Genomic DNA, 13,289 nt, shown 5'->3' with positions numbered 1-13,289 from the left:
TACAAGAGTGATTACTGATAAACTGTCTGAAAAAAAGAAAGTCACATTTTAGAGAAAAAAAAAATCACCCACTGACTTCCAGATACCAAAGCTGCTACATACAGTAGTAAAGACTTTCTACTTCGAGGACCTTGATAGAAATGTAGTGGAGTGAAAAGTACAATATTTGTCTTTCAAATGTAGTGAAGTTAAAGTCATAAGTTCCCACAAAAAATAATACTCAAGTAAAGTACAGATACTCAAAAAGTGTACTTAAGTACAATACTCAAGTAAATGTACTTAGTTACTGTCCGCCTCTGGCTGTTGCCATGGTTTTCTAGGTAGTTGCCAGGCAGAAATGAAATCTTATTATTGAACACCACTTTTCTTACACCAGGGTTTCTGAAACTGGGTTCGCAAATCCCTGGAGGTTTGTGAGGAAACCGCAGGGGGTTCTTGAATTAAAGGAATAGTTTACCCAAAAATGAAAATTTGCTGAAAATGTACTCACCCTCAGGCCATCCAAGATGTAGATGAGTTTGTTTCTTCATCAGAACAGATTTGGAGAAATTTAGCATTACATTACTTGCTCACCAATGGATACATTGCAGTGAATGGGTGCCGTCAGAATGAGCGTTCAATCAGCTGATAAAAACATCACAATAATCCGCAAGTAATCCACACAAATCCAGTCCATCAAATAATATCTTGTTTCTAAGAAACAAATCCATCATTAAGATATTTTCAACCCATCACTTATGGACAAAATAACTGTCCATAATCCATAATAATGCTTCCTCCAGTGAAAAAGTCCATCCCCTGTTGCCCTCTTACATCAAAAAACATTTTTGTTTTTAAATGTTTGTGCTTGTAAACAGTACTTGATCTGTGCATATTTCTCTCCTGATTCAGACTACACAAATTGTCACTGGAGGAAGAAATATGGATAGAAGACTCGTATTTTAGCTGGAAGTGATGGTTGCAAATTTTTATGATGGATTTGTTTCTTAGAAACAAGACATTAATTGATGGACTGGAGTGGTGTGGAGTACTTAAGGTTTATTGTGATGTTTTTATCAGCTGTTTGGACTCTCATTCTGACGGCACCCATTCACTGCAGAGGATCCATTGGTGAGCAAGTGATGTAATTTTTCCAAATCTGTTCCCACGAAGAAGCGAACTCATCTACATATTCGATGACCTGAGGGTGAGTACATTTTCAGCATTCTTTTATTTTTTATTTTTCATTTTTGGGTGAGCTATTATTAAAAATAAATAATATTAAATCATAAAATATAAAAATAAAAAAAAACAATTAAAAAAAAACTGACTTGAAAATGAAATAATATAATTCTATAAAATGTTCCTTACTGTACCTGAGGGTGATCTTCTCCACACTGAAGGAGTAATCGTTGATGCCTGTGGTGGGGAATCGGACTCGGAGCACATCCTGGGCTGTGGGGATGAAGTCTGGGGCCGCAATACGGTCCAAATTTGTCATATAGCTAAAAAAAAAAAGCAACATAGTTTAGTGTGACATTTTACAACTGTGTGAGTGTGATAAAGTGCCATGATGTTTGCCTTTTGCTTTATTGGTGTTTGTGCTTTAGACAGCAGTTTAATTAAACGTCCTGGCTTGTTTGTGTTTCTTATCATGGCCAGGTTTGCAGAACCGAAAGCACGATCGGGGAAGCAGGAAGAGAGTACGAGAAGGACACGCATAACTGTGTAAAGGAGTGATTATAAATTAACGATTAACAAGAACACACTGATGTACTTTACAGGAAATGTGCTTAACAATATGCAATACTGCCTTAATTCAACAGGTTTCAAGTGAGCTAACGACTTTAAAACAAAAACACACATTATTCATCTTATAACAATCTGAAGAGTGAAAATGTGTTAATAATATATGACTAAAATGAAAGACAACACATCAATCATCGTCAAAGAAGAGAACAGAAAGATAACTCAATAATATTTGATGCAACTGAGTGGTTTACTGCAATACTGACTTGCTTGGATTTGCATGCTTGTCTAAAGATACAGCTGTATTGCCCTCCAATGGTGTCCTTTGGATCTGCACAAACCATTTTGGGGTTTTTATCATAAACATTATATACATAACCATTTGACAAAAATTAACTGCTAAAATTCCTGTTAATATGAATACATTAGTATTAATATTATATGTTAGTATTGATGTAATAACAGTCATTTTAATGTATGTTAGAAATATATTTGTTAACATTATTAATGTAGTTATATAACTAATTCTAATACTGATCATATATGATTTAATACATATAACATATTACAAATAATTTAGCTAATAAAATTATACAATGCATATTAATATAAATAATAAAAATATATAATATAAATATATTCTAATTATAAAATACAGATAGAAATACTACATTTCATTAAATATATATACAATTTAATTTATTCATTTACGTACTATACAAATTATTAATAATATAGTATATTAATAAAATGTTAGTATTAGTATTGTAATTATGATCATTATTATGTAATTAGTTATTAAGTAGTTAGTTATTTAGTTTTTAATACTAATAATTAGATCAGTTTTGCTGTTAATATTATTAATGTAATTATATAACTGTAATTCTAATACTGATCATTTTAGATTTAATACATTAATTTAATAATATAATATTACAAATACATTAGTTAATAAATGTATATATTAGATGATATTATAATTAATTTATAATTCTAAGAATATAGACACTTCAAATACTACATTTAATAGAAATGTAATAATAAATATTCAGTTCAGTTTTTTGTATTATTCTGCTGTCTCTCAAATCAGAATTTCATGGCCATGTATTTATTTATTTGATATGTATTCATGTAATAAACATGCTAATATACCTTCAACTGGTCGATATTGTAAAATCAACCCAAGAGTGATATAAGGCTTTGCGTCAGGGTCCTGATCCCAGTTTATCTATCGCCAGTTTTTTTATATAGATACTTACTATTCTGTAGAGTCCAGAAGCTGGTACTCTCTACGACGACTATAACAGCCCTTGATACCATCGTCAGCCCAAAGTCGGCGGATAGCATCCACATACATTTTGTCTAAATGTGTCATCTGACGGATTTCCACTTCCTGAAACTGTTTCCCATAGATCTAAGGAGATAAATGGCAAAAAATGAGGCTTGTTTATATAAATATTGTGTGGATGCTTTCTATATTCCTGGTCTATTTGAAAGGACAGCTGTCACAGCTATCACAGCTAGGTATAATTTGCACACACACACACACACATACATATATATATATATATATACACTTACATAAAAGTTGATTTGTATATTTAAATGTACAGAATTTAAGTATTTACGTTAATGTACATTATTTTGATTGAATTACCCCGCCCATACGAACTCAGTAGTGATCTTAAAGGGTTAGTTCACCCAAAAATGAAAATTAGCCCATAAATTACTCACCCTCAAGTTATCCTAGCTGTATATGACTTTCTTCTTTCAGACGAATCCAGTCGGAGTTATATAAAACATTTTCATCTTTCAAGCTGTTTCATGGCACTCAGCGGGTGTTGCATGCATCAGTCCAAAAGCAGTTAAATAAAATGCACCCATCCATAAAAAAAAGTGTCACGGGGGGGACAAAGGCCTTCTGTAGAGAATCGATGCGTTTTTGTAAGATAAATATCCAGATTCAAAGCGTAATAATCACTTTAATCTTGCTTGCGCCAACAGTTGTACACAGAAGCAGTTCCGGGCGGATGACGTATGAGTTCAGCGCTGCGCATGCGCCGGTGAGTCTCGTGAAAACCAACGTTTGTTTACAGGATCAAAGGAAGCAAAGTTTCATTACTTTAGCAAAGGAAAACCAGTCTCCTCTTGGCTTATATTGAAATTCTCCGGCATTCTTCTTTACAAATCCTCGTTTTGTACTTCTAATTAGTGATTATTATGTTTTGCATATGGATATTTTTCGTACAAAAATGCATCGATTCGCTACAGAAGGCCTTTGTTCACCCCCCGGAGCCATGTGAGACACTTTTTTTTTAAGGGTGGGCGCTTTTTAATTAAGTGCTTTTGGACTGAAGCAATGCAACACCCGCTGAGTGGCATTAAACAGCTTGAAAGATCAAAGACAATTTTTAATATAACTCCGACTGGATTCGTCTGAAAGAATAAAGTCATATACACCTAGGATGACTTGAGGGTGAGTAATTTATGGGCTAATTTTAATTTTTAATGAAACCTGGTGTGTGAAACAGGTACTAACTGCTTGTGTAAATTGTGCTATCAGGGGGCGTTTCAAAGGAACGTTGTGCATTTAATTTCAGATTTAAAACTGTGAGGGATTCGGAAGCAATCAGAGATTTTCTCTGGCAGGTTACCTCGTTTTGCGGGTTAGCATAGGGAATCTTTAATGTGTTCATGGCCGCTGTCAGAGCCTTCATAGCTGTGAAGATATTCTGGAAAACCAGTTTAGTGTAGCCACGCCTGTCTTCTTCAGAAAAGCCCTTGCCGTGAATAATCCTCATCTGCTTGATAAAAGTCGTCTTCCCACTTTCTCCGGTGCCTGAAAAAAAAGTATATTACATGAAGCAGAATAGGAATGTCAAACACTAGTTCTGAAACCAGGTCATGGTATGACAAAAATGGAGAACCGAAAGGAATGCAACATGCAATGATAACATACGATTCACACACAAAGGAATGTTTTCTGCCCTGTTAACAGAGAAGCCACAAAGCGAGATGTTTTAATCGTGTTTAGACTGACAGCTGGAGACGGTCAGGAAGCATGCAGCCAGACGTGTTTGGATGCCTTTGAACCGAGGTGTCCTCCACTATCAGGGGACATTCTCTGCTGTGAAGTCTCCAACTGTTAATTGTTTTGGTTTAAGTGATTTAAGCAGACAGTTGCCAGTGACTCAGGCTGTTCTTGCCATTCCTCAAATGGCAAATATTTGACAGGCAAACAATCACACATCACATCACATCAAATCAGTGTGAGCAGTTTTTACCCACTCCATTACCACAGAAGGCAAGAAGGCAAGCATTCCCTGATTACTTGATCACTCAAGAATGTGTCCCTCAAGACCTCACATGGCAAATTTGAAAGCTGATAAAGATATTAATCATACTAACTAACTCGCCATCTACAACTGTCTCCATGTAGGTGCCACAACAATAATGAGTAGGTAACGTGACATGTCAAGCAGTTATAACACCTTTATTCCCACATTTTAACTTGCCACAACTACAATCTGTCATTCAGGTTCGCTGATGTTCTTCAACAGTAATGCAAAAAAAAAAAAAAACTATTAGTACAGGCTGTAATTTGGCATAAACCAGTGTCCATGCTATGCCAACTTAAAAAAAAAAACATATTTCAATTTCACTGCATCAGTAGAAACATGCATAGACAAGTATTTTCCAGACAATGGTTCACTCCCTTCACAGTTAAGATGACTCAATGATCGACTCACCTGTTATCCACATCGAAAGTCTTCAGCTCCTTTGCTGATGTTTTCAGTGTCCACAGTTGTGCTTCTAATCACTTTTAAATATATAAACACTTTAATAGTTAAAGCATCTCACCTAATAAAAGCACTTTGATTTCTCTGCGTTCTCGTTTCTTCTGGTCTGCAAGGATTCTTTTGATTTCATTGTGTATGACGACGGCGTTCTTCTCCTCTTCAGACAAGCAGCAGATGCACGACGTGTAGCACCATCTCCAACAGCCCCCCATCTCCGCTACAGGACAAAAATAACCCTTACACCGTCTGAAGAGCCATCAAGAGATACAGATTCCATGTGATGTAATGCTTATTAAGAAAATTAGGTCTGTATGATAACAAAATACCGCTTTTAGAACGCATATAATAGCGAAGTTGTTTTGGGTCGAAACTTTTCTGTGAATCAATTGACTGAACGATTCGTTCGCGAATAGGACTGTATCGGTCTGAGAGGTTCTTCAGCAGGTCGACTGATTAATAAGTTGCATTTTTATTCAAAAATAACGCTCATTTATTGTAACAAATTGTATTTAGGTACAAAGTTACTTGCCGGACACGGAGTTTCTAATACGCGATAAAGATTATTGCGTTGTGACATAATAGAATCACTGAATCGTTTTAAAGCGAACCGTTCGAAAGAACCGATTCTCGGAAATGAGCCGAGCTTCCATTATTAGTATAGCCTCATATCTATAAAATTCCATTCCAGTGTATACGTATGGGTTACACGCTTGCGTGTAATAGACTATTCAGGGGAAACCCATTTTTTTATTTGTTCAATTTTTGATATCTACTGAAAAATCTTGTTAAACATTACAAAATCTTGGACTTCCCCTACGACGAAAAAGACGAAACCTAATACTTATTGCAGGTGCGCACACAAAGACAGAAACAAACTGAATAGAGTTAGAGATTAACGTTACAACATAAACGCGATGAATCTCTTACCTGCATTCGTCGACACACCGGTACGGAGTCAGTAATGCCTTTACGAAACACGATCCATTAGTCTATTCTCCCTGAGCCGAACTGGGTTTAACCCAACTTCTTTGTCTTGTAGAGGTTTTTTTTTCTTTCAAAAAGGCTTCCCCCCAAACAATCCAAATTCTTCTGAAAACTTCACATGATGTTTCCTCCTTGGCTTCAGACAGCTCTACCGGCAATTCAGGAAAGTCCTTCTTGAACGCGAATTGTCACTGTGAAAATGGGCTGTCTCAAAATCTAGTCAGCTGCCTACTCAGACAGGGGTTGGGGCATCTTAGGGGAATAGAACACAAGGGTCTCGGGGCGCGTTTTCAAAAGTTTGACGCGAAACGCTGGAGACGCGACGCAAGGTCCGTCTGACGCATGCGTACATAAACCGAAAAGCACCGAAAAAAACGCGCCCGGTGTGAACGCCCCCCCTAGGGGTGTGCTAGACCGCATTTTTGGGCATACTATCTCCCAAAATGCCGTCTATTTAGACAGGTTACTAAGTTTTGAAACACATCCATTCGTCAGTGGAATGCGCGCTAAACCTTAGCTATTGACAGTATAGGCCTACTTGCTAAGAATGACCCCAAGCAGATGAGTGTAGATTATTAGTTTTGAGTATCAAATTGAAGAAAAACATCCAGTTTCAGGCAGAAAAGTACAAAACCTGCTTTAGAAGTCACAAGTGGTGTTAACTTCTTGAATAGCTGTGCAGGTATTTGACACTCCTCTCTCTTGGGCTCTAGAAGTCAGTCTTTTGTCTTTGTAGGCAGAACCGGTTTATCAGGCCGTTCACGGTGTTGTGAGATATTGAGATTGCCTATAGTGCACATATTGCCATGGGAACCAGGTAAGTAAGTCAAAGTCCCGGAGAAAAAAAAAGCATGATTTTTTAAAAACACGGTTTAGGAGAATCAACTAAACTAGAATATAATTGTAATATCAACACACTTTCCTCAATAACCTATAGGTTTCAGTCACGTGACTGGCTCGAAGACCTGGAGGACAAAACATCCATAGAACTGCAGCACAAGCCTGTCAATTTTCCATCTGTTTCCAAGCCACAAATATTAGATCACCTATCAAAAGAAATTTGATGATGCATACTTTATAAAGACAAGCAGATGAGCCCTATATGGGCAAACACTTAATGTGAAACTTTGCACATTGCGCTTATATTCTGGGCTCATCCGATTTCCTGTACAAAATGTGCATCATCAATAAGGTTTATACTAAATTTGTTCTTTTAATATCACTTTCTTAATTTATGATATTTTAAAAATATATAGGTAGCTTATATAAAATTTAAAAACAATTTTCATGCAGAAATGGCACGTACATTTGACAATAATTACAAATAAACCCAAGTAACACTAAATTAAATGTGTAATTTTGAAGTAGGAAGACTGAATATTCTTTAAAAAACATACTCCAATAATCTTAGTTTTTTTTCAATAAGTAATTTTTACTCTTGCATCCACCTTATGTGCAATGCAAAGAGTAAGCCATTTTCTTTGAATATGCGAGACTTCTGCTTCATTAGCTACAGTAAATAAGTAAAGAATAACGAAATGCAGTAAACCGTAAAACTGTTTGTGCTACAAGGCAGTATTTGTAATAATTATGATACATTTTAAAACATATTACAAATACCAGTTTGCAGTATAAAGCAGCATAACAGATTGTTTTTGTACAGATAAAGTTCATAACTCTTCAATGATGCTTCATTGAATTAGAAAATCCAAACAAACAAAAATGTGATGGGCAGCTGATACGAATGGAAGAAGTGACCTGGAAAGTAGGCTATACCTGATGGAAGATGACAGCTACGCTTTCAGTTATGCAAGGCAAGTAGAATCAAAACAAACTTTGGAGTAAAATTGTGAGGGCTGTTGTTGTAGAATTGCTGCTTACTCCATGCAAATTCAAAATTGTTTCTTGGCAGAGCTCATTCTCTGTTTCACATGCAAAATGCAATACAATAAAGATGTAAATCCAGGCATCCAGGATGATTTAGTTTTGATATTAAAATGATTCGAATGTTTTGGATTTGTTGAACCGCTTTAAATGAGATCAAACCGAAGCATGTGCTTCGATTTACAACATTATGTAGGCTATGACTTTTTATTGCTTTTGTTAAATGACCTATTTTCAGTGGAAAATGTATGTATCCTCTGCTTTTGCATTATAGATTTAAATGGTCATGAGATGTTGTGGCTTTTTGGTTACAAGAAGACACTGGGTCCTTATTGCCCTAAAGAATAGATGATATTCTGTTAATGTGTATGTGCAGGGTTCCTGGAAGTGTTTCATTTAGCTTTTTTGACTGGTCCAGTGTTAACTGGCGCTACAGTCTATAAAACAGCAACGTTCCAACAGCACTAGGACTTTCATGAGATGTTGTGGCTTTTTGGTTACAAGAAGACACTGGGTCCTTATTGCCCTAAAGAATAGATGATATTCTGTTAATGTGTATGTGCAGGGTTCCTGGAAATCCTCAACATCGTGTTTCATTTAGCTTTTTTGACTGGTCCAGTGTTAACTGGCGCTACAGTCTATAAAACAGCAACGTTCCAACAGCACTAGGACTTTTCATTGCTCTTTACAGATTGTCAGTTTGCACATTATGGTGGGGATTTTCCAGTCGTTCTTTCTGCAGGTTATGCTGTTACGCCAGTAGGTGGCAACAAGTGGCTGCATTTATGCATTCACTAAACCGATTCGTTCAGAACATTAATTTGAGAATGAAAGTCATTCACTCAACTGATTTGTTTAAAAATACTGATGCTATATCCAAAAATAACTCCCACAAACTCTTCATTCATTATTTCCTACATTACTCTACTAATTTAGTCCACTGAAAGACACACTGAGTGTGCCGGAAATGCTGCAGATGCCATATTCTGGCAAGATGCGGGAATTCATTTGGCACGATGCTCAAATGCGTGGGTACTGTAGTGTAGTGGCTAGTCGTTGAGTGTACATTAGTAGTACACTTGTTTTTGTGCATCATGGGGTTGAATACTCACACTTGCTTGCAGTCTTGGCCACTTGAGTGCACGTGCACATCACAGGAAGTGCTGTCCCAGGTCGGAAAAATGCCAAATGCTCAGTGCCGTAAACACACACAGAGTAAGTTAAATTAGCTAGATATTACATATAATTTTGGTAGTAAAACATAGTGTTGCACATTTTATTGGCACAGAGATGAGTCTGTGTATTTTGTAAAATGTTTACAACTGCTTTTTATCACTTAATTAGAAGCACAATTAAATACTTTTGGACGTTACATATGGACTACTGAAAGTACATTTGTAAGTTTACTTTAAAGTGCAAAGTATTGAAAATACTAAATGTGTAAACAAAGCAACATAAAAGCATTTTTACAACAGTATTGTCAGAGTGTCCCATTGGGTAATTAAAAGTTGTATCCACACTTGTCTTAATGCGCACTTGAGCACTTGGGCCAAATTCTGGAAATACATGATGTAAGTAGACCAGTGGTCAAGTGCAAAGACCACAGGTGTGGGTATTGGGAAAGACCCATGGTGTCGGACACTGCTACAAATGGCAGTCCCCTAAATAGTGCATTATATATGATATGCATACTTCATTGGCAAAAACAGTATGTGAAAAGATAAGAATGTCAGAATTCACAGTATTCAAGAAACAGCAGGCAAAAAGTACCTGAAAGACCTACTACCTCTACTAGTTTCTGAAGAGTGCATCCAGTGGACACTTTACTATCCCATGAGGCCACAGAAGAGGATTTGTGCATAGCAGTGAAACAAAGCAACTAATGCTGGTAGGTCACATGACCAAGACAACATGGCAAATGTAGTATATCCAGAGGTGGACAAAGTCCATTACTTGAGTGAAAGTACAGATACGGCTGGTCAAATATTACTCCATTACAAGTAAAAGTTGTAAAGACAGATATTTACTTAAGTAAAAGTACAGAAGTACTTGCTTTTAAAAGTACTTAAGTACCAAAAGTAAATTTCCTTTTTTATGTCAATGCACAAGTTTTATTGTTGTACGTAATACTTGCAATACTTCTGAAGCAACTTATAATACATTACACCTACTGAATACACTGACTAGCTTGTAGAATTTTTTGGAATAAAGAGCTTTTAGAATGTTAAAAACCTATGGGGGAAAAACAATTAACACCCTATACCCACCCCGCAGTATGGTAGTGATCTCACACAGCTCTGACATTGTGCACACATCTATGTGTAACCATTCATCCACATATGAACAGAGTGGACAGTGAAATCCTGTAAATACAGAGTGATAAGAAAGAAAGAAAAATCAAACCTGCTTTAAAACCCAGCAACACAACTTTAGCTGTATAACTTTACAACAGCAACACTGCTTTAACAAAAAAGCAAAACAGCAAGAATTATTTGACATCAAAACAAAAATTATAAAATGCTGTCTAATCGCTCTCGCTGTACTTACTTGCAATACTTCTGAAGCAACTTAGAATACATTACACCTGCTGAATACACTGACTAGCTTGTAGTATCTTTGGAATAAAGAGCTTTTAGAATGTTAAAAACCTATGGGGAAAAAACAATTAACACCCTATACCCACCCCCACAAAAGCAGTATGGTAGTGATCTCACACAGCTCTGACATTGTGCACACATCTATGTGTAACCATTCATCCACATATGAACAGAGTGGACAGTGAAATTCTGTAAATACAGAGTGATAAGGAAGAAACAAAATCAAACCTGCTTTAAAACCCAGCAACACAACTGTAGCTGTACAACTTTACAACAGCAACACTGCTTTAACAAAAAAGCAAAACAGCAAGACTTATTTGACATCAAAACAAAAATTATAAAATGCTGTCTAATCGCTCTCGCTGTACTTTGATGACACACACAGAACGGTATGTGCAGTGCAGCTTCAGTCCCACACCTATTGTGTTTTATTAGGAGATGCACAACAGTTCTTCTGTGGCTTTATAGGTAATATTTTCACTTACACAATTTAGCAAAATTAGACAATATTGTGTCTAATATATTCCACAATATTAACTTATAAATATCACATTTGCAACTGGTCAGTGTTAAAAAAATGCTGAGAAATCACTTCATGTAGCCCTACAAGAGTGATTACTGATAAACTGTGAAAAAGAGAAGAAAAAAATCACCCACTGACTTTCAAAGCTGCTACATAGTAACAACTTTCTACTTCCAGGATCTTGATAGAAATGTAGTGGAGTGAAAAGTACAATATTTGTCTTTAAATAAAAAAAGAATACTCAAGTAAATGTACTTAGTTACTGTCTGCCTCTGAGTATATCCAAATTACATTCATACTTCACACATTCATACTATATAGAACATACTTTTTTAGGGGTTGAGGAGTAAATACTTTTTCTATCGTTCACCCAATTGCGTCAATAAAGCACTGATTCATTCCGGAATCTAACTCCACTAACAGTAACTTCTGTAGTAAGAGACAGCTTTCTGCAGCTTAAGGGACTTCGCAAGCTTTAAAAAAATCTTACTTTTAACGATTTGAAGACTATCAAGTTAAAAAATAATACTCAAGTAAATGTACTTAGTTACTGTCCGCCTCTGAGTATATCCAAATTACATTCATACTTCACACATTCATACTATATAGAAAATACTTTTTTAGGGGTTGAGGAGTAAATACTTTTTCTATCGTTCACCCAATTGCATCAATAAAGCACTGATTCATTCCGGAATCTAACTCCACTAACAGTAACTTCTGTAGTAAGAGCCAGCTTTCTGCAGCTTAAGGGACTTTGCAAGCTTTAAAAAAATCGTACTTTTAACGATTTGAAGACTATCGTTCATGCATTCACCTCAACAAGGTTAGATTACTGCAGTGGTGGGCCGTCAGGGCCAGCAAAGCCTTCTCTGCTGGCCTAAACATTATCAGAATCACTGATTTAGTTTTCATATATTTTTCCATGAATGTGTATTAAATTATTTCCAATAGTCTATTCTCTTCATTTCATAGCTTTTCTCTTGGTTGCACTGCTTCCAGCAGTATATGTTTATACTAGATACTTTTATCCAATCATATGTCCGCAATCGTGTTGCCAGGGTCAAAAAAATCCAATAGTATGTTCCTGCACAACCGGAGGCTGCAGTTTCAGGACCGCAGTTCTAGGACCGCAGTTCTAGGACCCTATTATTTTGTAACAGCGCCACCTACCGAATTGGATCACTAAAGATGGACGACATGGACAGCAATCAGAGTGAGTAACTTTACCGATTTTCAATTAAGTTTTATTTTATAACCTTAAAACGATGCAAAGTTTACGTAGCCAACGTGAGAACTGCTAAGAAATAATAATGAATTCCCGATTGCTAGTTTTATTGATTATTACGATGTTCTTAATTCGTGGCAATGATTTAATTAAGCTAAACCTTGTTGACATAATGACTACAATAAGTAAATCTAGCCAGCACATTAATTAAACTTAAAAAGATGATAAAAGCATGTTGATGTGAGATGTGTCAGATTTACCTGTAGCTTACTGTATTAGTGTGAAAACTTGTTTGATACTCATTGTTTTAACATATTAGTTAAGTATAAATCGCCTTTCATAATTAAACTGGGCTCACTGCTTGGTTGCACCACAATATGTGTTATTAGCCTGTCCTTTTGGCAGTACTTTAGATTAATCTTGTTGATGTTTGAAAGGCATGGTCAGCGGTTTGCCTTCTGGACTGATGAGGCCAGAAACTTGCTCCAAGGAACTCTTCAGCCAGTGTACAGAGTGCTATCTCTGAGGAAATCCACATTCAGGCTGTC

The 13,289-nt window shown here is 36.2% G+C and overlaps 1 protein-coding gene across 3 annotated transcripts in view; it reads right to left on the bottom strand.

Annotated features, from left to right (window-relative positions):
- LOC107586407 (guanine nucleotide-binding protein subunit alpha-11-like) overlaps nt 1–6,881 on the bottom strand; it is a 15,007-nt gene extending 8,126 nt beyond the window's left edge. For 2 of the 3 annotated variants that reach the window (XM_016273760.1, XM_016273761.1), the window contains exons 1-5: nt 6,456–6,880; nt 5,590–5,745; nt 4,383–4,567; nt 2,988–3,142; nt 1,356–1,484 (exon numbers count right to left, since the gene is read on the bottom strand). In XM_016273760.1, coding sequence (XP_016129246.1) covers nt 1,356–1,484; nt 2,988–3,142; nt 4,383–4,567; nt 5,590–5,740 — 620 coding nt within the window. In that variant the 5' untranslated portion in view covers nt 5,741–5,745; nt 6,456–6,880. Of the gene's footprint in view, nt 1–1,355; nt 1,485–2,987; nt 3,143–4,382; nt 4,568–5,589; nt 5,775–6,455 lie in introns of all 3 variants that reach the window. The other variant, XM_016273763.1, reaches the window with a different exon arrangement.
- Nucleotides 6,882–13,289: the final 6,408 nt, after the last annotated feature.

This window comes from Sinocyclocheilus grahami, unplaced genomic scaffold, assembly GCF_001515645.1.
Source record: "Sinocyclocheilus grahami isolate Dianchi unplaced genomic scaffold, SAMN03320097.WGS_v1.1 scaffold81.1, whole genome shotgun sequence".
Taxonomy (NCBI): Eukaryota; Metazoa; Chordata; class Actinopteri; order Cypriniformes; family Cyprinidae; genus Sinocyclocheilus; species Sinocyclocheilus grahami.
Note: the sequence above shows the minus strand (reverse complement) of the source record. Positions and strands in the feature narration are given on the sequence as shown.